Here is a 22,418-nt window from a genome sequence, read left to right on the forward strand (position 1 = left end):
GTCCTGTAATTGCCAAGCACCCTTTGACATTGCAGCCCATCCCGCACTTTCCCGAGGCCTTCTAACCTAATAAACCGCCCAGTCCACGCCACACAGCCTCCGCTACCCGTGTAGCCGCCAGCTGAGTGTAGTGAACTCCTGACCTATTCAGCGGAACCCGAAACCCCACCACCCTATGGCGCAAGTCTAGGAATCTGCAGCCAATACGGTCGTAAAACCGTCTGAGCCTCTGATTCAGACCCTCCACCCGGCTCTGCACCAAAGGTCAGCTGTCGGTTCTGTCAACGATGCTGCAGATGGTGAGCTCTGCCTTCATCTCGTAAACAAGACCGGCAGCCTTCACCAAATCAGATAGTCGCTGGAATCGAGAGAGAATTTCCTCAGATCCAAAGCGACACACGTCATTAGTGCCGACATGTGCCACCACCTGCAGCTGGCTGCACCCTGTGCTCTTCATGGCATCCGGAAGGACCCTTTCCACATCAGGAATGACTCCTCCCGGAATCCACACGGAGTGCACACTGGATTTCTTCCCCTCCTTAGCCGCCGTATCCCTAAGGGGCCCCATTACGCGCCTAACATTGGAGCTCCCAACTACCAGTAAGCCCACCCTCTGCGATTGCCCGGACCTTGAAGGCTGAGAATGATCCTCTGAAACAGGGCAGGCGGCTGCATCTGGCTCAGCCAGAGACAGTGCCTGAAACCGGTTTGTCAGACGCACCCGGGAGGCTTTCTGAGCAGCCTCCGGGGACGCCTTTCGCTGCCTGCCACGCCTTGGAACGACGTACCGCCGAATTGCTCAACACGTAGGGCGTGAGGTCTCCACAGTACATCGATGTTGTCGCCAGTGGTCGGCGGAAGATGCACGTGCCCGTCGACCTGGGACCGGACCGCAGCGAAGCACGGATGCACGCCAAGACCGTAGGATCCTACGCAGTGCCGTAGGGGACCGCACCGCCACTTCCCAGCAAATTAGGGACACTGTTGCTCCTGGGGTATCGGCGAGGACCATTCGCAACCGTCTCCATGAAGCTGGGCTACGGTCCCGCACACCGTTAGGCCGTCTTCCGCTCACGCCCCGACATCGTGCAGCCCGCCTCCAGTGGTGTCGCGACAGGCGTGAATGGAGGGACGTATGGAGACGTGTCGTCTTCAGCGATGAGAGTCGCTTCTGCCTTGGTGCCAATGATGGTCGTATGCGTGTTTGGCGCCGTGCAGGTGAGCGCCACAATGAGGACTGCATACGACCGAGGCACACAGGGCCAACACCCGGCATCATGGTGTGGGGAGCGATCTCCTACACTGGCCGTACACCTCTGGTGATCGTCGAGGGGACACTGAATAGTGCACGGTACATCCAAACCGTCATCGAACCCATCGTTCTACCATTCCTAGACCGGCAAGGGAACTTGCTGTTCCAACAGGACAATGCACGTCCGCATGTATCCCGTGCCACCCAACGTGCTCTAGAAGGTGTAAGTCAACTACCCTGGGCAGCAAGATCTCCGGATCTGTCCCCCATTGAGCATGTTTGGGACTGGATGAAGCGTCGTCTCACGCGGTCTGCACGTCCAGCACGAACGCTGGTCCAACTGAGGCGCCAGGTGGAAATGGCATGGCAAGCCGTTCCACAGGAGTACATCCAGCATCTCTACGATCGTCTCCATGGGAGAATAGCAGCCTGCATTGCTGCGAAAGGTGGATATACACTGTACTAGTGCCGACATTGTGGATGCTCTGTTGTCTGTGTCTATGTGCCTGTGGTTCTGTCAGTGTGATCATGTGATGTATCTGACCCCAGGAATGTGTCAATAAAGTTTCCCCTTCCTGGGACAATGAATTCACGGTGTTCTTATTTCAATTTCCAGGAGTGTATGTTGTCTGTTTCGCACAAGACGATTTGTTTGTTCCACCATCCTTTGTAACCTAATCTCATTGCGAGAACAGTTTTTCTCAGAGGTTCATTGCTAGCCTTGACGTCCAGTACTGTGCGACGAAAACTGTGAAGTTTTCGTAAAGGTGTTATTTCTTAGTATTATCTGTAATGTAGCATAAATTTCTGCCTAATTACACATTCAACAATGTCTTCAATGAGATATTGGTTGTGTGCACTTTTCTTGTTCTTCTCCTTCTTCTCGTTCTCCTTTGGGGTAGCTATTCGAATCTCTCTCCGCTCTGTATCGTGCCGCTGCCGCCGTAATTTGCATAACATCGACTTATTTAACTTTTAAACATTTGCTTACACGTTCAGTCACCTTTCTCTGCCATTTCTTTCTCCTTCTCATCACCAATAACTATAATTGTGTTAAAAGCAACCATTGCAGCTCTCTAGGAAGACATTTGCAGCGATTCCTTTCTGTGCATGCTCTGAGAGTTTAGAAGCGCATTACCTTGAAGCTCTTTGAAACGCCTCTGTGAAAGAACAATTACAAAACCGACTGGTAGTGTGTTTATTCTGAAAAAGGGTGATAATGAGTTCCTTGTTAACTGCTTGAAGACGATCATCATTTTATCTGAAGGGAAACCATGCAGAAGGATTAAAATTATGATTTTCTTTTATTACAGCTGAGGAAGTGTCTCTTATTATTCCAGTTAAAGACACGGCAGACAAATTCGTTGTAACACAGCGTCGTAAAGTGGTGCTGATGACGTGGGATGGGGAGAGCAGCAAGCCAGGTGCTCTGGAGGTGATCGCGACGGTGGATGAAGGGGATGGCAAGCAGGACAACCGGATCAACGACGGCAAGGCGGACTCCGCCGGCACCCTCTGGGCAGGTAAACGCTCGCTCGTTTTCATGTAAACACTACCATGTTGTCTGTTCTGTTTCGTAACCCTTAACGAAAGTGAATGACTCTGGAATCTATAGTAGTCGGCCGGTGAGTGAGTGAGTTCTATGCAGAGAAATATCGACAGGAATAAAAACAATGCGGTCGCCATCAGCGTTGACGCCATAGCATTACTCAGAAACAAAACAAAAAAAATTGTGTCATGTGAAGCTATGGAAACAAACCACCACTGGATTTCAAGTCCGGCTATTATGGAAACAACGCGTTTATCAATTCCCAAACATTTCAGCATCTTTGTGCCATCATCAGTGACGGGTACTTTCATTCAGTTCTATACAACGTTTAAGAAATAATTCTAAGAAAATTAGGCCTAAAACCGTTTTTCTCTTTTATATTACCCTCATTTTTCTATATTGTTCCGATTCCAATGATCCTCTTTACGTTGCTGTATATTGGCACCTTGTCATCTGCAATTAAATGTTACTACGAGTTTGGTTATCGAGTTAACAAATCACTGTATCTATAAACGTGTTTTTTTTAAATATTTTGTCCATACGTGCTCCACAGCCTCACAGAATTTTGCGAAAGAAAACATTGACCTTAGTAGGCTGTAGAATCATGTAGTTTATTTGCTGCGCGATTGGCTAGTTTCGACACTAATTCGTTTTCAAGCACCTACAGTAGAATACGTAAACCTGGACGAACATTACATTAAATATACACGCCATGGAAGGCCATTAAACACAATTACAATTGTTGAAATCGTGACGAATACTCACGGTGGGCTCATAAAATTGCCAACTTCGCGTTTTCGTAACCTTATTAACCACCAAGCTGCAGATATATATATTTGTGAGACACTAAATTTTTCATTACCATTTGCAGGAGCATACCCACAAGGCAGATTGTAAAATTGGTAGCACGTGTGAATATTCCGTTTATGTGGACGTCTTCTAACACAATACTAGTCCTGTGCTGGTCAGTTCGTTCCTGCTTCAGACAGTTTTACAGTCAATGACATAACGTTTGCCACCAGAAATAAGTAAATAATCAAGTACAGTCGACAGAAACTCTTTACCTAACAACGTGGCGGTGTATGTAGACGACAAGGAAGGTCATTTCTGAGCTGAGATACCGAGTTTTACAAGTAGTGTTGTCATCACTGGTCCTACGTGGCTGAAGAGGGCTGGGTATTAAGTATAAAGCTGCGGTGCTTCGGAGGCCACGCGATGCCCATGTCTCAGACAATGCGCCTCTGCGGCCTTATCGCTGCGGCCCGTCGTTACGACAGCTGGTCTTGCGGCTAGCGCGACGACTTGATGCTGCACAGAAATTTCTCCGAAGTAGTGCTCTGGTAATGTCTGCTGTAAACCTCGGTATTTCCCGTGTAGGTGGCATGTACTTCAGCAACATAGGGGCACCTGGCGGCCGTACAACCGGACATCTCTCATCGACCGTGGTTCGGCTATATGAAGCTAAGTAACCGTCAACTGACGTCTGTCAGTCGTACGGGGCTGCGACACTGATGTTACCCTTCAGATTTAAACCGAATGAAGGTTCTAGTTTCTGGAAGTTGGGATCAAGATCAACCTGACGTGGTTGACGTGACTCGTACAATACTGGCTTGCAAAGGAGCAAGCACAAGACGTACTGTAGGGGTAACTGGTTGCAAGGTTTGTTTTACCTACAAGTGTTTGTTACTCCCTTACTCTACAGTTTCGATGTACATTAGCACAATTTGATAGTGGAATACTTCAAGGCAGCTAAAATGCAGATTTAAACTTTGTACTCTGAGTTCACTTGGCTCAAGTAAATTTATGGTGGCATTCTGGTCGTTCGAAAATAAATAATATTAGAGTATTTCATTTTAAGAGAGCATTTGAACTAGAGCTAGTCATAGCTTTACGCCCTTGAGACGTATTCAGTTTTTTGTTTCTAATTTTATTTCTGAAATATTTTGTGTTCTCAGTTTTCTGTCCTGAGGCTTTCAATCGTTCCAAGTCTACTTGAGCGTCTTTCATCCACCTGCTCTTTAATTTACTTGCATTAAAGAAGTTAAAAATTTTCTTAGTTATACTGTTTTCATCCATTGTACATATTATGTGTCCGCAGAACCGCAGGAGGTTTTTATTACATTTGCGGTGCTTTTGTTGTAGAATTCAAGATGTCTAGACACTGATGGCTCCAGTAACCCAAAATCGATACATCTGAATGTGTACATGAAGTTCACATAGGGCTTGAAAGTAGCTTACTGAAATGCCGAAATGGCAGTGGAAATAAAATAAAACAACTTCTCAAATACTTACTGCTGTTAGAAGATTTTCTTCAACAAAAAGCGAACCATGTTGCTCACCTTGATATTACAAAATGCAGGACATAGTTCTGAATGGAGTATGTAACCGACACAGACCGCACTGCCTGCTCAACAAAGCGCTCTCATGCAGGCCACAAGGTTGGTAAAGAGTTCTTGTGGTGGGGCGTTTCATTCGTCAACATGTGCGGTTAACAACTGCTGGATTATCGTTGGTGCATGTGAACGTGCTAAAACATGTCTCCGCAAAGCCTCCCACACGTGCTCGATGGGATTTATGTCGGGGGATCAGGTACTCGAGTCCATTCGCCCGATATCCTCTCGTTCCAACACCTCCACATCTGCGCCTGTGAATGCGGTCGCTCTTCGTCATCCATAAAAATAAAGTCAGGGACGAATGCACCCTTGAAAAGGAATGGGGAAGGAATATAGTGTCACAATAACGTTGACTGGTGAATGTACAGTGTTAAAAGATGTGGTAGAGTTGGGACAGGGGGACTAGTGTACTTTTACTAGACTTTCTGTGAGCACAAATTTCACGGGGCGCAGTTTAAATGAAACACAGGGTCACGGAGGCTTGACCATCATGCAGCCTCGCCCCCACCCGCACCAACCCAGCCGGCGGGCCAGGCATCAGGAGAAGAGGACGCAACTGTGACGACACGATATGGTGGACGAGAGCGATTCCATGTGGACTTAACGGTGATTTTAGAAACTATCCATTTTCGTTGGTTTCTCCATGTGTGGAGCATGGTGTGACTGTCTCACTGCGTTTCTCTTATACAACATGGAACTTCCAAATTTGGGACTGGTATTTATCCGGTACTACGGCAAAATGCTAATGGTTAGAACGCCAGTTTGGTCTAGCCATTGGCCTGCTCGGACGTGAGTTCGGAGTGTTACGCTGTACACCGTCCGTCCAAGAAGTTCCGAGATTTTATTCCTGGCGTACCAGCGACATTAGCGCAGTAACGACGGTGGCAGCTTGAACAACAACCGTAAACAACAGGTGTGCATTCGACCTATCAGCTGTGAGCAATCAGTGTTAAGTTGCGGACGTGCCACTCTAGTGTGTCAATGTTGTGTCATAAATTGTAATTGAGCAAGATCTCTAAATTAAATTTTAGAGATATTTTCTAGATATTTTGAAGGAGGGAAAAGTGTATGGGAAGTTCGTACCGCTAATCTCGACTCCCGAAAAAAAAAAAAAGATGACACGTGAACGTCTGCCGCGATTTGGTTGAAACGCAAACACCAACAATTCTTTTCTGGAAAAAATCATTACGGGCTGCGAGACTTCGTGTTATCGTTACGAAACTATCACAAAACGAGAAAATGTTGAAATTCGCACGAAGGACCAACGCTTTGACGACATATCCGACATTCGAGTCGACGCCTGAGATGAAGAACAACCCAAAGAAGGAATTTTCTGACAGTTTAACATGGTTGTATGGATATTCTGTGCGTTGTACTCAAGCGGTGGAAGACTGTGTAGAGCACCTGAAGCACTGAAACCATCATCTTAACTTTTCTCTATTTTTAGTAATCCAGTCTCGAAAATTTTTGTCTCGTAACCGCCTGGTACTAGCTCTAACTCAACACTGTCCAGGGCGTTCCAAAGCGACCAGTCTGCTCTTTTGAAGGGAGGAAAAATATTTAGTCCGATGAGTGTACTAAGACAATGTGGCTTATCTGTTTCAGTAACAGAAGATATGGCAGGGAGAGTTCCAGTGCATCTTGGCTTCTATGTTGATGTTTGCCTCGCTACCAACGGCACCTATTTATAGAGTGGAGGAAAATTTATACGTCTGATCTTCACAGCACTATTGTTTGCATACTAGCAACATGAACAAATTTTCATCCTATGTACAGATGGTGGACAAATATACGGAGCCTCCGCGACACACGCGCGCTCGAACGTAAAAGCAGATTCCAGCCAAGCCAGCAGGTGGTGCTGCTGTATTTGACCACGAAAGTCACCTGTTCAGTACCCACAATGCATTGCGCCAGTCGTGGTCAAATCAGTGTTCTGTCTCGTTGCGAGTGCGTTATGTCTGAGCTAAGTGAATTTGAACGTGAGCGTCTTGCTCGTGCTCGTATGATGGGTGCTTGCGTAACCCAGATAGCCGAAGTGTTTGGTGTTTCAAGAGCCACCGTATAGAAGATTTATACTGACTACAAAGAGAGCGGAAAGATATCATCCTCTAAGTGACAACGCGGGCAAAATTGTGTGGCGAGTGATGGTTACAGATGGTCAGTGAAGAGGATTGTGACGAAAAATAAGAAGATGACAGATGCGTCTACATCTACATGTACATCTACATCTGCATCCATATCCATACTCCGCAAGCCACCTGATGGTGTGTGGCGGAGGGTACCTTAAGTACCTCTATCGGTTCTCCCTTCTGCACTGCAGAAGTGAATGCCGCACTAGCGAAATCTGTCAGCGCCAAAACAACACAAAGGGAGCTTTCTAAGCTGCGAGTTGCAGGGCGAGCTAGAATTCCAAAACCACGCAGCAGAGATGTAAATGCCCGGAACGGGAAAACGTTGTGCCGAAGCCATAATACCTGGACTAATGGAGCAAAGAAGAAAGTCATTTGATCGGATGAGTCTTTTTTCACACTGTTTCCAATTTCCCACCGAGTTTATGTCACAAGCACACGATGTAGCTTGCTTGCCGCCGAGAGTGAGATATGGTGGGCAGTGGTATCGTGGTTTCCCATATGCCCATGGGCACTCTACAAGGTCATATTACTGCCAAAGATTATGGGACCGTTTCGGCTGATCAGGTCCACCCCATGGTGCAATATTTGCTCCCCAGTGGTTTTGCTGTGTTCCAGTCCCACACTACCGCTGTTCACACAGCTCTCATCGTCCAGAACTGGTTTTGTGAACACGAGGATAATTAGACACATCTCTCCTGGCCACCACAGTCATCATGCATCAATACCATTGAGCCTTTGTGGTCTGCTCTGGAGAGAAGTTTGCGTATTGGTTAAAAACAGTCTTGGTTGCAATTTTTTTTTTATTTTTCAACGACGAGTTTCGCCTTATTTAGACATCTTCAGGTTATCTTAATTTGGTATTTCTTAAGAATACTTTAGTCAGAGTAGCCAAAGGGCATCGTCGAAAATATCAGGCCTACATCGCCTTTTTTTTTTACCGAGTTTAACTAAGGCGATGTAGGCCTGATATTTTCGACGATGCCCTTTGGCAAAGTATTCTTAAGAAATACCAAATTAAGATAACCTGAAGATGCCTAAATAAGGCGAAACGCGTCGTTGAAAAATAAAAAAAAATAAAAAAATAAAATTATAACTAAGACTGTTTGTAACCAATACTGTTAAGCCCTGGTTTGCTGTTATGCCATATATGGACTGGAAGAAGAAGTTTGCGTGATCGCTACTCACATCCACGATCATTACCTGTACTTGCCACTTCAAAATGGCTCTGAGCACTATGCGACTTAACGTCTGAGGCCATCAGTTGCCTAGATCTTAGAACTAATTAAACCTAACTAATCTAAGGACATCACACACATCCATGCCCGAGGCAGGATTCGAACCTGCGACCGTAGCGGTCGCTCGGCTCCAGACTGTAGCGCCTAGAACCGCAAGGCCACTCAGGCCGGCTATTTGCCACTACTTTGCGGGAAGGATGGGATAGGATTTCATTGAAAGCCATACAGGACTTGTATTTATCCATTCCGAGGCCACTGGAAGCGATTTTGAATGTCAACTGTTTTCCTACACCCTTTTAAGCATGGCAATGTGTTACGTTTTTGGTGTTTCCGTACTTTTCTCAACTCTCTCTGTATTTTTTGAAGAAAATGGTCCCCGAATGAATGGCAGTGACGTAGTATGTAACCAGATGTATGACATGTATAACTTCGTTCAATACCATATAGCAACGCGGGCCAGTTTGTGCAACGGGCAGTGGGTAGAGTGATGTATTAGAATACTGGTGGTGAATGGTTTGATTCTCGAAGTAGGTATACAGGTTTATTTAAAATAATCTAGACACTTTCACATGATTTTATAAAAGTCTGTATTGTTGTTAGGTACTATATAATTATTGTATGGAAACATTATCTCAAAACATTTTTGTGGCATGTTCAAAGGCACCTCCAAAGAGTAAAAGCTGTATGTCAACAGAGATTTAAAATTGCTCGTTACTTTCGTTTCAGGGACAATGGCACCGATAATAAACAAACAGGTCATTGTAGACAGGGGAATATTTTTTAGCATTTCCAAGGACCGAAGCGCTAAGACGCATTTACCAAAAGTCAGCGTTTCAAACGGCATTGCATGGAGCCTGGACAACAAAACCATGTACTATATAGATTCTCCCACTAGAAAAATAGATGCTTTCGACTTTGATGTCACCAAGGCTGAAATAGGTAAACAACGTATGGTTCTCCTAATTATATTCCTCCAAAATTGAAGATTTGTGCTGACGAAAGCGGTTTTTTTTTCTTTTTCAGACAACAGGAGGACGGTTTTCAACTTTGAAGAACAGGGCGTGGAAGGATTCCCAGACGGCCAAACTATTGATACAGAAGGAAAACTGTGGGTAGCGTGCTATGGTGGCAAACAGGTAATATTTTCATTTCTCTTTGGGCAGAGACTCACTGCCGTAGTCGAGGTCGCCAACAAACGTTTATGCGATGGCTCTAGACTCGAACGCATGTTGTGGTGAAATAAATTGTCACCTCTAGTATTTGACTGACAAGGGAAAAGACGTGATGGCGTGAAGTTCCTGATTTCCAGACTTCGAGCCGATGTCATACGTCAAATTTCAAATCTCTCCGCAGTGTGCCATGGAGTGAGAACATGTGACACTGTTGATAGTGATTCGTCCGTGGTGCTACATACCTATGACACCAGACCGAATATTGCTACACTCCTGGAAATTGAAATAAGAACACCGTGAATTCATTGTCCCAGGAAGGGAAAACTTTATTGACACATTCCTGGGGTCAGATACATCACATGATCACACTGACAGAACCACAGGCACATACACACAGGCAAGAGAGCATGCACAAAGTCGGCACTAGTACAGTGTATATCCACCTTTCGCAGCAATGCAGGCTGCTATTCTCCCATGGAGACGATCGTAGAGATGCTGGATATAGTCCTGTGGAACGGCTTGCCATGCCATTTCCACCTGGCGCCTCAGTTGGACAAGCGTTCGTGCTGGACGTGCAGACCGCGTGAAACGACGCTTCATCCAGTCCCAAACATGCTCAATGGGGGACAGATCCGGAGATCTTGCTGGCCAGGGTAGTTGACTTACACCTTCTAGAGCACGTTGGGTGGCACGGGATACATGAGGACGTGCATTGTCCTGTTGGAACAGCAAGTTCCCTTGCCGGTCTAGGAATGGTAGAACGATGGGTTCGATGACGGTTTGGATGTACCGTGCACTATTCAGTGTCCCCTCGACGATCACCAGGGGGGTTCGATGACGGTTTGGATGTACCGTGCACTATTCAGTGTCCTTCGACGATCACCAGAGGTGTACGGCCAGTGTAGGAGATCGCTCCCCACACCATGATGCCGGGTGTTGGCCCTGTGTGCCTCGGTCGTATGCAGTCCTCATTGTGGCGCTCACCTGCACGGCGCCAAACACGCATACGACCATCATTGGCACCAAGGCAGAAGCGACTCTCATCGCTGAAGACGACACGTCTCCATTCGTCCCTCCATTCACGCCTGTTGCGACACCACTGGAGGCGGGCTGCACGATGTTGGGGCGTGAGCGGAAGACGGCCTAATGGTGTGCGGCACCGTAGCCCAGCTTCATGGAGACGGTTGCGAATGGTCCTCGCCGATACCCCAGGAGCAACAGTGTCCCTAATTTGCTGGGAAGTGGCGGTGCGGTCCCCTACGGCACTGCGTAGGATCCTACGGTCTTGGCGTGCATCCGTGCGTCGCTGCGGTCCGGTCCTAGGTCGACGGGCACGTGCACCTTCCGCCGACCACTGGCGACAACATCGATGTACTGTGGAGACCTTACGCCCCACGTGTTGAGCAATTCGGCGGTACGTCCACCCGGCCTTCCGCATGCCCACTATACGCCCTCGCTCAAAGTCCGTCAACTGCACATACGGTTCACGTCCACGCTGTCACGGCATGCTACCAGTGTTAAAGACTGCGATGGAGCTCCGTATGCCACGGCAAACTGGCTGACACTGACGGCGGCGGTGCACAAATGCTGCGCAGCTAGCGCCATTCGACGGCCAACACCGCGGTTCTTGGTGTATCCGCTGTGCCGTGCGTGTGATCATTGCTTGTACAGCCCTCTCGCAGTGTCCGGCGTAAGTATGGTGGGTCTGACACACTGGTGTCAATGTGTTCTTTTTTCCATTTCCAGGAGTGTATATAGCAGCAGACGCATCGCCTATGAATAGGGACCTTGGTTCCGTACACATAACATGGGCAAATCATTTTCATTGAAGGAGGCAAGCAGGTTAGCTTCGTCAGTAAGCATTTCGACAGTTTTCTACCTACTCCGCGTAAAAGTTCGTTCTAATGATGTAAGAGTCGGTGTTGCACTCATGCTGAAAACTGACAAAGTGTCTCCCCTGATAGGAGAGCGGCTGCATCAAGTCTAAACGCCGACCGATGCACTTGGCGCGCTATAAAGCCTTCTGTGTAACTCACACGATTTGGGACCTTCTCGTATATTCTATGGCGACTTTACTCTCGACACCAATTTAGCAAAACCTTGAAATCTACTGCATTGTAATAATGCCACAATAATTACGGCTAATGACTGACTTCTCCTGATGTTTTCTACGTAGCATAACTTATTATTACTGATTTTTATTCTTTAAATAATGACTGTTTGGCACCCTTACCGCGGATCATCCTCTATGTGATCTATGTGTCTTACGCAGCGATCAACTCTTCACACTACCAACGTGCTGTAACCACCATATGGTATGGAGTACACTGTCTTATCAAAAATATCTAGATACCCTATGTAGTGGGAAATTGACCATTAAATGTCACCAGGGCCGGACCCGTCTATATACAGGGTGTTCATTTTAAGTGAATACATTGAAATATTTCGAAATCTATACAGCGGGTTAAAAAAGCTATAATTCCAATTTGTTTGTCTTGGAGGAGGACATACAACGATGCCACATTCGACCCCCACCCACCCAGTGCTTGGGTGGCAGGGGGAAACATTGAAATCTTCAATGGGAACCCCTGTTTTTGTTGCAGATTACGATTCTACGGCAAAATCTACATACATTTTGTGTGAAGCATTTTCTTAGTTTCACCGCAGATGACGCTGTAATTGGAGGAACCGAAATGAGTACACAGTCGTAATTTACGGCGTGCTACTCAGTGGCCCTTCGATATCTAATGTCACGTGGGACCCCACCTCAATGCTGCGAGGCTAGGACAGGCCAGTATTTCATTACTTCTAACTAACTGGAAACCCCATTCGCAAAGTTGCAGGAGACTACCGCACGTGCCACAGTGGCCGTGGCTCCAAGCGAATGTTGCTCTCCTTTTCCTATTGTAGTAAGTATTCATACGTAATACCGCCAACTTCAATACACTTACTGATTCGCTTTTCAAATGACTATACACAGAACAGAAGCATATCTGCGGGAATGTCAACGAAGGCGTTTGTGAAGCGTTCGACCATGTCTTCACGGCCTGTTGGCACTTGATGGTACTCCTTATCTTTTAAATATCCCCACAGAAAGAAATCCGACGAGATCAATTCCGGCGATGTCGCCGACCAATTAATAGGGCCACCTCTGCCGATCCACCGACGAATGCAACCACGGTCTAATACCTCACGTGCTTCAGTTGCGTAATGCGCTGGGTGACCGTCATGCTGAAACCATATACGTTGTCGAACGTCCAGGGCACTGTCACGCAGGAGTACCGGTAGTTCCTGCTCCAAAAAAGTTAGATATTTGCGTCTATTCAACGTGCCGTCGATAAAATACGGACCAATGAATTTCTTCCCCATGATGCGACACCATACGTTAGCCGACCGAAGACTATGATTGTTAACTTTCCGTAACCATTGGGGATTGTCTACGCTCTAGTGACGCGTGTTATGGCGCTTAACGCTACCATGATTTGTGAATGTAGACTCGTCGGAAAATAGTACCTCGGCAAAGAACGTGGAGGTCGTTGCATTTCTTGACGCGCCCATTCACAAAACACTATCCGGTTATGGAAATCGACGCCGTGAAGTTCTTGGTGTAGATACACTTGGTGTGGGTGATACTTAAGACGACGCAATGTTGTAACAATGCTACCTTCGGATATACCGGAACCGCGGTGTTATTGCCGGGCGGGCGCTTATCTGTTTGTTGTGGTGCGCTGCCGCTAGTGCAGTTGTTACATTAGCTACTCCTGTAGCACGTTTGCTTCGTTTCCTTTTGTCGCTCTGTACGCTACCATCAGATTTAAAAGCGTTCACAACCTTGTAAAAGAACGAACAAGTGCGAGCTTTCTCTGGAAAATGCTCGGCATACAAGGATACAGCAGCCTCAGCATTTCTCCTAGATTCTTCGTAAATCAGGATCATTTAAATTTTGCGTCTGTGGTTGCAACGTTCATCATGCACTTCCAAGTCTGCTCTCCAAATGACACGTAGGTGTGCAGGCAATAATCACTGGCCAAGTTCAAAAAATTGTTCAAATGGCTCTGAGCACTATGGGACTCAACTTCTGAGGTCATTAGTCCCCTAGAACTTAGAACTAGTTAGAACTAACTAACCTAAGGACATCACACACATCCATGCCAGAGGCAGGATTCGAACCTGCGGTCTCGCGGTTCCAGACTGCAGCGCCTAGAACCGCACGGCCACTACGGTTGGCACTGGCCAAGTATTGCAATGTTTAGAGCCGCTATGTGCTGCGCCTGCAGGATATGTGAGCTCCGGTCGTAATGTGCTGCCTTTTACGTCGTATTTCGCTACACGTGGGGTGGCGCGTCGAGTAGTCTCCTGTTCGGTATGTCGGAGGAATACAACGTTGCGAATGGGGTTTCCATTTAGGAATTATGAAATACTGGCCTGTCCTACCCTCGCATCGTGGAGGTGGGATCCCATATGCTATTGAATATTCAAGGGTCATTGGGTAGCATATCGTAAATTACGACTGTGTACCCATTCCTACTCCTCCGATTACAGCGCCATCTGTGGCGAAACGAAGATAATGCTTCACACAAAACGTATGTAGATTTTACCGTAGAATCAAAACCCGCAACTAAAACGCGGGTCCCATTGAAGATTTCAAAGCTACCCCCTGCCACCGACGCTCGGGGTGGGGTCACAGGATGCGTGTAGTATGGTTGGGCGTCCACCTCCGAGACAGTCCAATTGGAATTACAACTTTTTTGATCCGGTGTGTAGTTTTCGAGATATTTCAATGACTTCATTTAAAATCAACACCCTGCATAAGGAGGCTTGGTTGGTTGGTTTGTTTGGGGGGCGTGGAGGCGTGGAGTACTGTGTTGTCAGTAGAGAAGCAGTAACGGTGGACTGGGTTGGCCACGTGATCTCAGTGACAGCGAATATGAACGAGTCACTGGATATTATCTGAGTAACAAATCCATCAGGGATATTTCAACCATTCTAAAGCTGCTTCTAAACCTGTCAACTGTTGTTGATGTAGTTATGATGCGAAAACGCCAAGGAACAACCACAGCTAAACCAACACCTCATGTACAGGAACCGTCGAGAACTGCGGAGGATGGATTTAAAAAATTTTATGAAATCAGCTGACGGCATCACTCGTGAGTTCCAAAGTGCTATCAAAAGGCTAGCTAGCACAGTGACTGTGCGTAGAGAGTTAAAATTAATGGGGTACAGTGGCTGAGCAGATCCTCATAACCCTCACATTTCTGTAATCAATGCTAAGTGACGCTTGAAGTGGCGTAAAAAGCGACACCACTGGACAGTGGATACCTGGGAAAAAGTGATTTGTTGGTGTGATGACGACGTTGTACCCAGTGGCAATCCGATAGAAGGGTTAGGGTTTGCCGAATGCCTGGACAACATTACTTGGCGTCATGTGGAAGGCCAACAGTGAATTACAACGAAGATGATCTTACAGTAAGTGGGTCTTTTTCGTGGACTGAGTGTGGACCGCTTATTGCGCTTAAGAAAACGATAAATGTGGAAGAATATGAATACATTTTACAGCGTTTTGAACTTCGTAAAATGGAGGAATAGTTCGGAGACAATGACTGATTGTATCAGCATGGTCATGCACCCAATGGTAGAGCAGCATCTGTGAGGCAATGGTTTGTTGACAAAAATAGTCGTGGAAATGGACTGGCGTGCCCATAGTGCAGACCTGAACCCTAGGGAATACTTCTGGAATGAGTTTAAACGTTTACTTGGTCCAGACCCCATCCTCCAACATCACTACCTCCTTTGGTTTCCACTCTTGTGGAAGATTGGACTGTCCTTCCTCCACAGCCACCTCATATAAGCAGTCCCCAGCAGAGTTCAAGCCATCACAAATGCGAAGCTTGGACACACCCCATACTAATGTCCATTAATAGATGTGGGGATACTTATGATCAGATAGTGTACATCCTGCTCAAGCTCTCAGTGGGAGCAACCTCCTCTATGGTTTCGCAGTTGAATAAGCTGCTGCTTAAGAAAATATTGGAATGTTTAAATCTCTGTAATACTTAAAAATGTAGCTAAAGTAGGTGTATGCAGACCCAATTATGACAATGTACATTATAATGGGGCGTGGGCATTAGGCTCTTGGAACTTTTGGGTAGAACGCGGAACAAGTACTACAATATCAAACCAGTTGTCAGTTGGGGAAATTATGTCCGTAGTTGTGGATTCATCTACAGAACCATAGACGTAAAATACACTGTTGCCTTATTACACTGAGATGATAAAAGTCATGGGATACTTCTTTATATCATGTCTGACCTCCTTTTTCCTGGTGTAGTGCAGCAACTCGACGTGGCGTGGACTCAAAGTCGTTGGAAGTTCCATGCAGAAATACTGAGCCACGCTGACTCTATAGCCGTCAAAAATTGTGAAAGTGTTGCCAGTGCAGGATTTTGTGCACGAACGGACCTCTCGATTATGTCCTACAAATGTTCTATGGAATTCATGTCGGCCGATCTGGGTGGCCACATCATTTTCTCGAATTGTCGAGAATGTTCTTCAAAACAATCGAGAACAATATTGGCAGGGTATGTGGCCCATTGTCGTCCATCAAAATTGGTTCGTTGAACAGCTGCAATCTCCTGTAGTCGAACATAACCATTTCCAGTCAATGATGGGTTCAGTTGACCAGAGCATCCAGTCTGTCCCATGTGAACACATCTCACACCATTATGGAGCCACCACCAGCTTGCACACTGATTTGTTGACAAAACCCTACTGTCAGCCCTCACCAACTGATATCGGAACTTATCTGAACAAACCATGGTTTTCCAGTCTTCTACGGTCCAACCGATACGGCCACGAGCACAGGCAATGTAGTGCTATTAGCATACGTCGTCTGCTGCCATAGCCCAATAACACCAAATTTCGACGTGCTGTCCTAATAGATCCGTTCGTCGTACGTTCCACATGGATTTCTGCGGTTATTTCACATAATGCTGCTTGTCTGTCAGCACTGACAACTCTACGCAAACGCCGCTGCTCTCGGTTGTTAAGTGAAGGCTGTCGGCCACTGCACTGTCCACGGTGAGATGTAATAATACTTGAACTGTGGTGTTCTCCGCACACTCTTGACACTGTGGATCTCGGAATATTGAATTCTCTAACGATTTCCGAAATAGAATGACCCATGCGTCTAGCTCCGATTTCCATTCCACATTCAAAGCCCATCAGTTCCCGTCCTGTGCCCATAATTACCTAGGAATCTTCTCACATGAATCGCCTGAGTGCAAATGACAGGTCCGCCAGTGCACTGCCCTTTTACACCTTGAATACAAGATACTATAAGCTCCTGTTCAAGTGCATATCGCTATCCCTTGACTTTTGTCACCTCACTGTATAAATGAGAGTAGTATTCTTGATAGATACAAATAGTCATTAATACTGATACACTAAAATTGTCTGTGAACATTAGTAGTGTTTAGCAGCATCGTGCTACCTCGATGTATCATCGCGCCAGCGTTCAATACTAATGCTGGTAGGTCTATAGATGCCCTGCATCTGGGGCGAAGCTGTGAGTGCAGCCACTTGAAAAGATGCGCGGGCCAGTCAGATCGGCGGGCAGTGGGGTCATATCAATTTAGCGTCCTCTGAGCGAGATGGCGTGGTGGAGTGCATCGCGTACAGGATATTAAATCTGAGGTGTCTGTTGAGCCATGAGCGGCATGCTAAGCTCTGAGTGCGGCCACGTGAAAAGATTCGCAGGCCAGTCAGATTGGCGGGCATTAGAGGCGTATCAATTTAACGTCCTCTGAGCGAGATGTCTTGGTGGAGAGCTTGCAGGAAATTAAATTTGAGGTGTCTGTTGAGCCGTGAATGGCACGCTAAGCCCTGAGAGTGGCCACTTGAAAAGTTGCGCAGGTTAGTCAGATCGGCGGGCATTGGGGTTGTATCAATTTAGTGTCCTCTTAGAGAGATGGCCTGGTGGAACGCTTGCTGGATATTTAATTTGTGGTGACTGTTGAGGCGTGAGGGGCTCGCTAAGCTCTGAGTGCAGCCACTTGAAAAGATGCGCAGGCCAGTCAGATCGGTGGGCATTGGGGTCATATTAATTTAGCATCCTCTGAGCGAGATGGCTTGGTGGAGCGCTTGCACGATTTTAATTTGAGGTGTCTGTTGAGCTGTGACTGGCATGCTAAGCTCTGAGTGCGGCCACTTGAAAAGATGTGCAGGCCAGTCAGATCGGCGGGCAGTGAGGTCGTGTCAATTTAGCATCCTCTGAGAGAGATGGCCTGGTGGAACGCTTGCAGGATATTAAATTTAAGGTGTCTGTTGAGCCGTGAGTGGCATGCTAAGCTCTGAGTGCGGCCACTTCAAAAGATGCGCAGGCCAGTCAGATAGGCGGGCATTGGGATCAAATAAATTTAGCATCCTCTGAGCGAGATGGCCTGGTGGAGCACTAGCAGGGTATTTAATTTGAGGTGTCTGTTGAGCCGTGAGCAGCACACTATGTTCTGATTGTGGCCACTTGAAAAGTTGCGCAGGCCAGTCATATCTGCGGACATTGGGGTCGTATTAGCTTAGCGTCTTCTGAACGGGATGGCCTGGTGGAGCGCTTGCAGGATATTAAATTTGAGGTGTCTGTTGAGCCGTGAGCGGCATGTTATACTCTGAGTGCGTCCACTTTGAAAGATAATCAGGTCATTTAGATCGGCGGGCAGTGGGGTCGTTTTAATTTTGCTTCCTGTGAGGGAAATGACCTGGTGGAGTGGTTGCAGAATATTAAATTTGTGGTGTCTGTTATGCTGTGACTGGCATGCTAAGCTCTGAGTGCGGCCACTTGAAAAGATGTGCAGGCCAGTCAGATCGGCGGGCAGTGGGGTCGCGTCAATTTAGCATCCTCTGAGCGAGATGGCCTGATGGAGCACTTGCAGGATATTTAATTTGAGGTGTCTGTTGACCCATGGTTGGCACACTAAGCCCTGAGAGTGGCCACTTGAAAAGATGCGCAGGCCAGTCGGATCGGCGGGCAGTAGGGTCATATAAATTTAGCGTCCTCTGAGCGAGATGCCCTGGTGGAGCACTAGCAGGTTATTTAATTTGAGGTGTGTGTTGAGCCGTGAGCGTCACACTAAGCTCTCACTGCGGCAACCCTTGAAAAGATGTGCAGGCCAGTGAGATCGGCGTGCAGTGGCGTCGTATTACATTAGCGTCCTCTGAGCGGGATGGCCTAGTTTAGCGCTTCCAGGATATTAAATTAGAGGTGTCTGTTGAGCCGTGAGCGGCACACTAAGCTCTTACTGCGGCCACCTGAAAAGATGTGCAGGCCAGTGAGATCGGGGGGCAGTGGCGCCGTATTAAATTAGCGTCCTCTGAGCGGGATGGCCTGGTGGAGCGCTTCCAGGACATTAAATTAGAAGTGTCTATTGAGCAGTGAGCGGCACACTAAGCTCTGAGTGCGGCCACTTGAAACTACGCTCAGGCCAGTCAGTTCAGCGGGCAGTGGCGTCATATTAATGTAATGTCCTCTAAGCGAAATGACCTGGTGGGGCGCTTGCAGGATATTAAATTTGAGGTGTCTGTTGAGCCGTGAGCGGCATGCTAAATTCTGAGTGCGGCCACTTGAAATGATGAGCAGGCCAGTCAGATCGGCAGGCAGTGGGATAGTATCAATTTAGGGTCCTCTGAGCGAGGTGACCTGGTGGAGCGCTTGCAGGATATTTCTAGCGAGCGGAACTGATGATTGTTGTAGAATGAATATAAAATGTAGTCTGGCAATGGCAACAAAAACATTTGTGAAGGAGAATTTGTAACCATCTAATAAAGATTTAATTCTTAAGAAGTTTTTTCTGAAAGCATTTGTAGCTACGCTATGGAATGAAACATGGACAATAAACACTTTTGACAAGAAGTGATTAGTGGCTTTTGGAATGTGGTGCTACAGAAGAATGCTAAGTATGCTGAAGATTAGATGGGTAGATCGGGTAAATAGCATGGAGAGCTGCATCAAACCAGTCTTCGGACTAAAGGCCACAACAACAACAACAACAAAATTAGAGGAACAGTTTGGAGACGATGACTGTTTGCACCAGCACGCCAGTGCATCCTGTCCTAAAGCATCATCTGCAAGGAAATTGTCTGTGGACATTTCTATATTGGACTGTTCTGCCGATTGTCCGACCTGAACCCAGTGGAAAACCTTTGGGATGAGTTAAAACGTCGACTTTGCTACTGACCCCAAGTCCAACATCACAACCCTGTTTGGTTTCGGCTCTTTAGTTTCCTCCATAGACATTGAGACACCTAGTTTAAAATGTTCCTAACTGAATTAAAGCCGTCATAAAGATGAATGGTGGACACATCCTAATAAGTGTCCAGGTACTGCTGATCAGATACTGTAGAATAGCTGTTGTTGTTGTTGTTGTTGTTGTTGTGGTCTTCAGCCCTGAGACTGGCTTGATGCAGCTCTCCATGCTACTCTATCCTGTGCAAGATTCTTCATCTCCCAATACCTACTGCAACCTACTTCCTTCTGAATCTGCTTAGTGTATTCATCTCTTGGTCTCCTTCATGATTTTTACCCTCCACGCTGCCCTCCAATATTAAATTGGTGATCCCTCGATGTCTCAGAACATTTCCTACCAACCGATCCCTTCTTCTAGTCAAGTTGTGCCACAAGCTCCTCTTTTCCCCATTTCTGTTCAATACCTCCTCATTAGTTATGTGATCTACCCACCTAATCTCCAGCATTCTTCTGTAGCACCACATTTCGAAAGCTTCAATTCTCTTCTTGTCCAAACTATCAATCGTCCATGTTTCACTTCCATACATGGCTACACTCCATACAAATACTTTCAGAAACGACTTCCTGACATTTAATCTATACTCGATGTTAATAAATTTCTCTTCTTCAGAAACGCTTTCCTTGCCATTGCCAGTCTACATTTTATATCCTCTCTACTTCGACCATCATCAGTTATTTTGCTCCCCAAATAGCAAAACTCCTTTACTACTATAAGTGTCTCATTTCCTAATCTAATTCCCTCAGCATCACCCGACTTAATTCGACTACATTCCATTATCCTCATTTTTCTTTTGTTGATGTTCATCTTATACCCTCCTTTCAAGACACTGTCCATTCCGTTCAACTGTTCTTCCAAGTCCTTTCCTGTCTCTGACAGAATTACGATGTCATCGGCGAACCTCAAAGGTTTATTCCTTCTCCATGGATTTTAAAACCTACTCCGAACTTTTCTTTTGTTTCCTTTACTGTTTGCTCAATATACAGATTGAATAATATTGGGGATAGGCTACAACCCTGTCTCACTCCCTTCCCAACCACTGCTTCCCTTTCATGCCCCCGAACTCTTATAACTGCCATCTGCTTTTTCTGTACAAATTGTAAATAGCCTTCCGCTCCCTGTATTTTACCCCTGCAATCTTCAGAATTTGAAAGAGAGTGTTCTAGTCAACATTGTCAAAAACTTTCACTAAGTCTACAAATGCTAGAAACGTAGGTTTGCCTTTCCTTAATCTTTCTTCTAAGAATAGTCGTAGGGTCAGTATTGCCTCACGTGTTCCAACATTTCTACGGAATCCAAAGTGATCTTCCCCGAGGTCGGCTTCTATCAGTTTTTCCATTCGTCTGTAAAGAATTCGCATTAGTATTTTGCAGGTACAATAACTACAATTGCTTAATCTACCAGCATTCGTTTAAAAAATTTCTTTTTGAAACGGGAAAGTACATGCTAAACTTTGCTTTGGATTGGAGGACAATAATAGTTTTTTTTTAGGTGATCCAGGTGGATCCGGCCAGTGGCAAGTTGCTGCAGCGGGTGGACATCCCGGCACTTAACGTGACGTCAGTGGCGTGGGGCGGCGCTGGCCTCGACGAGTTGTTCGTTACGTCAGCGTTCGACGGCATGACCCGTGAAGAGCTGGAGCGCCTGCCTATGGCCGGCTGCAGCTTCCGCGTCACCGGGCTCGGCGCCAAGGGACTCCCCGCACACCGCGTCCTACTCTGAGCATATTTATCGTGGCACTCAATGTTACAGGGATTGGCGGCACTAAATAAAGTTCTCGTTACATACTACCACCCTAGATGAAGACATGGAAATGTGCTACGTCGCCAAAATATTTTTATATTATTGCTATTTCCATGCCCAATTAAATAAGTTGTTTAAAAACTGTGACCGAATTGACTTAACTGCAAAAAATCTTCTACTGTACAAGGTTCATTCAACAGGCGCCACAGCAGCAGGCCCACGGATCTGGTAACTGGCTGCATTCGTACACATCTGCTTCACTCGAGAGTAGGTCCCACTTTGCAGCGCGGCACTGTTTAGTCTATCTGCCAAAGGCTGGCTGATCTCTTGGGAGGATGTCGGGGTACTCTGCGATGTCCATTTCCTTCACTTTTTGCAGATGCGCTACACACGAGGGCAGCGTACTAGGTAGCAAATATACACAGCTCGACCAAGGATTGCTGTAGTTCACGTTCCTTCATAGCCAAACATGGGACTAGCGAATGGCCTAACTAGGGTATGGTAACCAGTGTTCTGTTGCCATTCGGCCGCGTTCACAGAACTTTCTATATACAGGGTGATCAAAAAGCCAGTATAAATTTGAAAACTTAATAAACCATGGAGTAATGTAGATAGAGATGTAAAAATTGACACACATGCTTGGAATGACA

The 22,418-nt window shown here is 46.5% G+C and overlaps 2 protein-coding genes across 4 annotated transcripts in view; one reads left to right on the forward strand and one right to left on the reverse strand.

Moving 5' to 3' along the window:
• LOC126298213 (regucalcin-like) overlaps positions 1-21,915 on the forward strand; it is an 81,543-nt gene extending 59,628 nt beyond the window's left edge. For 2 of the 3 annotated variants that reach the window (XM_049989519.1, XM_049989520.1), the window contains exons 3-6: positions 2,566-2,775; positions 9,288-9,500; positions 9,585-9,697; positions 21,517-21,915. In XM_049989519.1, the coding sequence (XP_049845476.1) occupies positions 2,566-2,775; positions 9,288-9,500; positions 9,585-9,697; positions 21,517-21,747 (767 nt within the window). In that variant the 3' untranslated portion in view covers positions 21,748-21,915. The remainder of the gene's footprint in view (positions 1-2,565; positions 2,776-9,287; positions 9,501-9,584; positions 9,698-21,516) is intronic. The other variant, XM_049989521.1, reaches the window with a different exon arrangement.
• The window catches only part of LOC126298210 (regucalcin-like), a 403,275-nt gene that overhangs the window by 277,922 nt on the left and 102,935 nt on the right, over positions 1-22,418 (reverse strand). The gene's annotated exons all lie outside the window — the stretch shown is intronic.

The sequence above is a fragment of the Schistocerca gregaria genome, chromosome X (genome assembly GCF_023897955.1).
Source record: "Schistocerca gregaria isolate iqSchGreg1 chromosome X, iqSchGreg1.2, whole genome shotgun sequence".
Classification (NCBI taxonomy): domain Eukaryota; kingdom Metazoa; phylum Arthropoda; class Insecta; order Orthoptera; family Acrididae; genus Schistocerca; species Schistocerca gregaria.